Consider the following 7,074-nt stretch of genomic DNA (forward strand, 5'->3'; position numbering starts at 1 on the left):
CTCCTCAACGCCCGGAACAGAAGACGCGACTTTCTCTGAGTTTTTTAGAACCGCCAGGCTGCCAGGACACGCCACAGGCGTAGAACAACGCTGTTCCTGCCCCTCAGACCCCCCAAAGGATGTCGGAGATAAAGAGTTCCAAATAATGACGATCGTGCGCCGCATCTGGGGAAGGGATAGAGAAAAAAAAAAACCTGCAAACACCGGGAGCGATGAAACAGCCGAGAGGATGCGGGAGCCGTTCAAATACTAATTAGGGGTCGCGGCGGCGGCGGGATCGGCTCGGGGACAGCGGCGGCGGGATCCCAGCTCGGTGGTCGCTGCGCGGGGGGCGGAGGACGGCTTTGGAGCCGCAGCCGCCACCGCCGCTGCCAGACCAACCGAGGGGCCAGTACCACCTTCTTTCGCCCCCTCACTACCATGTACAGTGTGCGCTGCAAGAAGAAGGCGGGCTATGCATGCACACCCTCGAGCCCCTCTCTCTCTGGCTCTTCCCCGGGCGTGCGCCACTGACCAGGGGGAAATGTGGTGAAGACCGCAAGGAGAGAACCGAGGGGGGAGGGGAGGGCCGGCCGGCGCGAACCCAGGCCCGAGGGTGCGAGGAGCCAGCGGTAGCTGGAGGGGGCGGCGGCCACTGCTGGGTCGGAGAAAGTTGCCCCCTATGCAGATGGGAACTGTAAGTACCCACCTGGGGGGGGAGTGCGGCGAAGGGTGCCTGGGACCCCGCGATCGCTCTGTAGTGCGAGTGGGAATGAGTGTGAGAGTGAGCGTGAGTGTGAGCTAGTGCGAGCGCTTGGCGAGGCTGACCGTCACGTTGGCCGGGCCGGCAGTGCAAAGCAGCCTTCTCTGCGCCCCCCTCCTCCTTCTCCGCGCCTCCCCTCCCAACAGCTCCCCTCCCCGCCCCGCCCGGCTCCAGCTCCCAGCCCCTACCGCGAGGCGCCTCTCCAGCCCGTCCTTTGCCGCCCCCTCCCCCGCTCTTCCCATCCCACCGCTCGAGATCTCCCCCCATTATCGCCCCCCCCAACCCCGCTGCCCGTTCCGACCGCCGCGGAGAGCGCTGGGGAGAGCCTTTTGGGGAGCCCCGGAACCCGCGGTCGCCGCGGCGGCGGCCCGGGGCTGCCGGCGTCCGGCCACCTCTTTCCTCCAGCGGCTCGGACTGCACTGAAAACTGCCTTCTCTTTCTGCCTGGGCTTTAGCAAAACAGTGCACACCCCAAAGAGGTATTTTGTTAAGGGTAGCTATGATGAGTGGGCCCTGGAGATGTGAGACTGGGTAAGTCTGTCTTTTACTTTGCAAAAGAGGCTTGTGTGTGTGTGTGTGTGTGTGTGTGTGTGTGTGAGAGAGAGAGAGAGAGAGAGAGAGTGTGTGTGTGTATAGCGGAATGGCTTTCTTTCCTTCTACTCCCTCCCCTTTTTCCTCCCTTTACCCTTCCTTCGCTTTGGGGCGGGGTGGGGGAGGGGGAGCCTCGCATCCTGGAACTCCCGGTGCTTCTGCCTGGGCGACGGTTCCAGCAGCTGTGCCCGGAGCCTCGGGTCCGGCCTGGGTGCTAGGCTCCAGCCGGAGCGGCTCCATGCTGCTAGCTGCAGGGATGTGCTAGGCGGTGATCCAGCGTCTAAATTCTTTGGGAGAGGACAAATACGGTACCCCCGCCCCCGCCTTCCAAAAAATTTTTGATCATCGGAGGATGTGCCGCGCACCCTGGAAATTACAGAGATGGTGCGTTTCCCAGTCGGAATGTCAGCCTTCCCCAGCTCATTCAACTTTATTTTCTCAAATTTTCTGTCTCCTTTGATGGCAATGGGGAGAGGAAAGGGAGTGGAGCGAGAGGAAGCTCTTCGACCCTTGCTAACCAGAACTGAATTAAAGTTGTAAACGCTCGAGTTTAATACTGGCTGGACACAATTTGCTATGGGCTTTCTGATCGGGAAGGAGGTGAATGGGGGCGGGGAAGCGGAGGGAGGGAGGGGGAGGGGACACAACCCAGCTGAATGGATGTGCAGATTTGATCCAGCGGAGAACCGAAATTTCAAGGTAAACGTTTTGCTTTCATGGGGGTGCTTTAAGCTGGGAGACGTTTGCCATTGTGATGGGAGGTCGGGAATACTAGCGATTTTTTTAACACTGTGATCCCGATTCGTCTCGACACGTCTGGGTGGTCAAACGTGAATGATTCACAGGCACACTTGCACATGTGCGTGTGAATGCAGGCGCTTTTAATATCGCGGACTGGAGTCGACTTGGAGATCAAGAGAGAGGTCTCTAAGCTTGAACCTGAGCGTCAGAAACATCTTGGCTTAGTTTTGGTTAGGAGTCGACACCAGACTTAAGTGGTGAGGCAAAAGCAATGTTGACTAGAGAAAAGGCATCGGTTCCCAGAGCCCAACGTTTCTATCAAATGCCTACACCCCCCCCCCCACACACACACTCCGCCGCCGCCCCCGCCAAACCCCGCCGCTTGGCTAACCAAGGCAACACGCACTCACACTCACTCCATTTATGTCCTCCCTTTAAGAGTGTTGCTGTAGGAAGTCGAAGGAAGCATTCAAGGGGACAAAAAGAAAGAAAAGGGGGAGGGGGTTGGATTGATTCCTAAGGGAAATGAAATCTCCGGTATTAGAGCACTGAGCTATGTCACTTGCTTTTCTCCCTTCCACCTCTCTATTTTGCCTCTTGATGAACCCCGGAGTCCCATTCCTGAGGGAGGGGATATTGCACATGTAATAAGCAACTCCAAAGATGGAGATGTTAGCGAGATGGTAGTTCATTCCAAATCTTGCTAATTCAGTAGGGTTAGTATTGCATACCGTGGCAAACAGACGCGGAGCCCGAGGTAAGGGAGGCTTTGGCGTTGGTCCCTGGTTTACTTTTAGCCGATTCCGGGTAAGCGGTAGGAATGTCCTCTTTAAACTCAAGGTATTCGGAGGTGTTCTGAGATTGCGGATGCCTTCGCTGAGTTCTTTGTAATCCATCGTGCACAACTATTTCAGTGGCTTAAATATGCGGTTTGGTACCATTGCTGACAGGATCAATGAGGAGAAGTGGTCGCAGGGCGCTCTCAGGGAAGCGCTGCTAAGTGGCACTGTGCATGCAATTAGGACGCTGATGTGCTTAATAGCGTGGTAGTGAAGTCCACCATCAAAGCGAATGCGCTCCCTTTTTTCTCCATACTTAGAGCTCTAGAAGACAATTGGTGATTTAAGAGCTTCTTCTGTCTCCTTTTGATGCATTATCTTGCATTCTTTTTGCCTCTGAAAAGTATTCTTTAGTTTTCCACCTTGGCATTTCTTGCTGTGGTTTAAAATAGTCCAAGAATTGTGAGTCCTTGCTTTTCTATGAAAATGGGAGACCTACATGGTGAACTGTTAACCGAAGGGATTCTGAAAGAAAGAGAGGAAGGTGGGGGGTGCTCCATATAGGTGAAGAGGGGAACCTTGTAAAAGGATGCTTCTTTTCTCTTAAATTAGAACCACAAAACTGAACTGACAGCCATTTTATGTATATTTATGGGTTGATTTTGTAAAGGGGGAAGTAGAGAAGAACACTAAAAGGGGACTTTGCCCTCATCTTGTGCAATACTTCTGTGATATACTCATTAGAAAAATGAAATGAACCTTTAAATCAAAATGAATATCAATTTTTAATATAGTCTGCTGAATTTCATTGTTCCAATAGGATGGGGGTGGGAGTTGAAATTCCTATCCCCTCTTGTATTTCCCAGAAATAGTATCAGGGAAGAGAGACTTTTGATTAATCTCTTAATTTTTTGTCATATTCTGTTGTTTCCTTGTTTCCTCTCTCCCTTGCAGGAGGTAAAATGCACACTTGCTGCCCCCCAGTAACTTTGGAACAGGACCTCCACAGAAAAATGCATAGCTGGATGCTGCAGACTCTAGCGTTTGCTGTAACATCTCTCGTCCTTTCTTGTGCAGAAACCATCGATTATTATGGGGAAATCTGTGACAATGCATGTCCTTGTGAGGAAAAGGACGGCATTTTAACTGTGAGCTGTGAAAACCGGGGAATCATCAGTCTCTCTGAAATTAGCCCTCCCCGTTTCCCAATCTATCACCTCTTGTTGTCTGGAAACCTTTTGAATCGTCTCTACCCCAATGAGTTTGTCAATTACACTGGGGCTTCAATTTTGCATCTGGGTAGCAATGTTATCCAAGATATTGAGACTGGGGCTTTCCATGGGCTTCGTGGTTTGAGGAGATTGCATCTGAACAATAATAAACTGGAACTTCTTAGAGATGATACCTTTCTTGGCTTGGAGAACCTGGAATACCTACAGGTCGATTACAATTACATCAGCGTCATTGAACCCAATGCTTTTGGGAAACTGCATTTGTTGCAGGTGCTTATCCTCAATGACAATCTTTTGTCAAGTTTACCTAACAATCTTTTCCGTTTTGTGCCCTTAACGCACTTGGACCTGCGGGGAAACCGGCTGAAACTTTTGCCCTATGTGGGGTTGTTGCAGCACATGGATAAAGTTGTGGAGTTACAGCTGGAGGAAAACCCCTGGAATTGCTCCTGTGAGCTGATCTCTCTCAAGGATTGGTTGGACAGCATCTCCTACTCAGCCCTGGTGGGGGATGTGGTTTGTGAGACCCCCTTCCGCTTACATGGCAGGGATTTGGACGAGGTATCCAAGCAGGAACTTTGCCCAAGGAAACTTATTTCGGACTATGAGATGAGGCCACAGACGCCTTTGAGCACCACGGGGTATTTACACACCACCCCGGCCTCGGTAAATTCCGTGGCCACTTCTTCCTCTGCTGTTTACAAACCTCCCTTGAAGCCCCCTAAGGGAACCCGCCAACCCAACAAGCCCAGAGTGCGCCCCACCTCTAGGCAGCCCTCTAAGGACTTGGGCTACAGTAACTATGGCCCCAGCATCGCCTACCAGACCAAATCCCCGGTGCCTTTGGAGTGTCCCACTGCGTGCACTTGCAACCTTCAGATCTCAGATCTGGGCCTAAATGTAAACTGCCAGGAGCGCAAGATTGAGAGTATTGCTGAGCTGCAGCCCAAGCCCTACAATCCGAAGAAAATGTATCTGACGGAGAACTACATCGCTGCTGTGAGCAGGACAGACTTCCTGGAGGCCACTGGACTGGACCTCCTGCACCTGGGTAACAACCGTATCTCAATGATCCAAGACAGCGCCTTTAGGGATCTCAGCAACCTGAGACGCCTCTACCTGAATGGCAACAGGATAGAGAGACTAAGCCCAGAATTATTTTATGGCCTGCAGAGTCTTCAGTATCTCTTCCTCCAATACAATCTCATAAGGGAGATTCAATCTGGGACTTTCGATCCTGTCCCAAACCTCCAGCTGCTATTCCTGAATAACAACCTTCTGCAGGCCATGCCCTCAGGCGTCTTCTCTGGCCTGACCCTTCTCAGGCTCAACCTGAGGAGTAACCACTTCACGTCCTTGCCGGTAAGTGGAGTTTTGGACCAGTTGAAGTCACTCATCCAAATCGACTTGCATGACAACCCTTGGGATTGTACCTGCGAGGTGGTGGGCATGAAGCTGTGGGTTGAGCAGCTAAAAGTGGGCGTTCTAGTAGACGAAGTGATCTGTAAGGCTCCCAAGAAATTCGCAGAGACGGACATGCGCTCCATTAAGTCAGAGCTGCTGTGCCCAGACTATTCGGATGTGGTGGTTTCCACACCCACACCTTCCTCTATCCAAGTACCAGTGAGGACCAGCGCTGTGACCCCTGCGGTCCGGTTGAATAGCACTGGGGCCCCGGCAGGCTTGGGTGCCGGCGGAGGTGCATCTTCCGTGCCCTTATCGGTGTTGATCCTCAGTCTTCTGCTGGTTTTCATAATGTCCGTCTTCGTGGCCGCGGGGCTCTTTGTGCTGGTCATGAAGCGCAGGAAGAAGAACCAGAGCGACCACACCAGCACCAACAACTCCGACGTGAGCTCCTTCAACATGCAGTACAGTGTATATGGTGGCGGCGGTGGCGGCCCAGGTGGCCACCCACACGCGCACGTGCATCATCGTGGGCCGGCTCTGCCCAAGGTGAAGACGCCCGCGGGCCACGTGTATGAATACATCCCCCATCCATTGGGCCACATGTGTAAAAACCCAATTTACCGTTCTCGAGAAGGCAACTCCGTGGAGGATTACAAAGACCTGCACGAGCTCAAGGTCACCTACAGCAGCAACCACCACCTGCAGCAGCAGCAGCCGCCACCGCCGCCGCCGCCGCAGCCCCAGCAGCAGCCCCCGCCACAGCTGCAGCTGCAGCCAGGAGAGGAGGAGAGGCGGGAAAGTCACCACTTGCGGAGCCCCGCCTACAGCGTCAGCACCATTGAGCCCCGGGAGGACCTACTGTCGCCGGTGCAGGACGCCGACCGCTTTTACAGGGGCATTTTAGAACCAGAAAAACACTGCTCCACCACCCCCGCCGGCAACAGCCTCCCGGAATACCCCAAGTTCCCATGCAGCCCAGCTGCTTACACTTTCTCCCCCAACTATGACCTGAGACGCCCCCATCAGTATTTGCACCCGGGGGCAGGGGACAGCAGGCTGCGAGAACCGGTGCTCTACAGCCCCCCGAGTGCTGTCTTTGTAGAACCCAACCGGAACGAATATCTGGAGTTAAAAGCAAAACTAAACGTTGAACCGGACTACCTCGAAGTGCTGGAAAAACAGACCACATTTAGCCAGTTCTAAAAGCAAAGAAACTCCCTTGGAGCTTTTGCATTTAAAACAAACAAGCAAGTAGACACACAAGGTGAACACATTTGATTAATTGTGTTGTTTCAACGTTTAGGGTGAAGTGCCTTGGCACGGGATTCTCAGCTTCGGCGGAAGATTCAGAAAGGGTGTGCAATTTCCTTTACATTTTACACGTGGGAAACGTTTGTGTAAACTGGGCACATCACTTTCTCTTCTTGTGTGTGGGGTGGAGGAGAGGAGAAGGGCTTTATGGAGGGCAGTTTGCTGCAAGGGTGACTTATGTTAAAGGTCGCAGTCGTTTTTTAGTGGTTGGAAGTGCTAAGAATGGTGGAAGATGACAGCCCATAGATCCTACTATTCCTCTTTTGCTCCCT

At 52.9% G+C, this 7,074-nt stretch overlaps 1 protein-coding gene across 1 annotated transcript; it reads left to right on the top strand.

Annotated features, from left to right (window-relative positions):
• The first annotated feature begins 420 nt into the window (after positions 1 to 420).
• Slitrk5 (SLIT and NTRK like family member 5) lies at positions 421 to 6,694 on the top strand. The gene is made up of 2 exons (XM_076872586.1): positions 421 to 487; positions 3,807 to 6,694. The coding sequence occupies exons 1-2, from the start codon at positions 421 to 423 to the stop codon at positions 6,692 to 6,694; spliced, it is 2,955 nt and encodes a 984-aa protein (XP_076728701.1).
• Positions 6,695 to 7,074: the final 380 nt, after the last annotated feature.

The sequence above is a fragment of the Callospermophilus lateralis genome, chromosome 12, assembly GCF_048772815.1.
Source record: "Callospermophilus lateralis isolate mCalLat2 chromosome 12, mCalLat2.hap1, whole genome shotgun sequence".
In the NCBI taxonomy this organism is placed as follows: Eukaryota; Metazoa; Chordata; class Mammalia; order Rodentia; family Sciuridae; genus Callospermophilus; species Callospermophilus lateralis.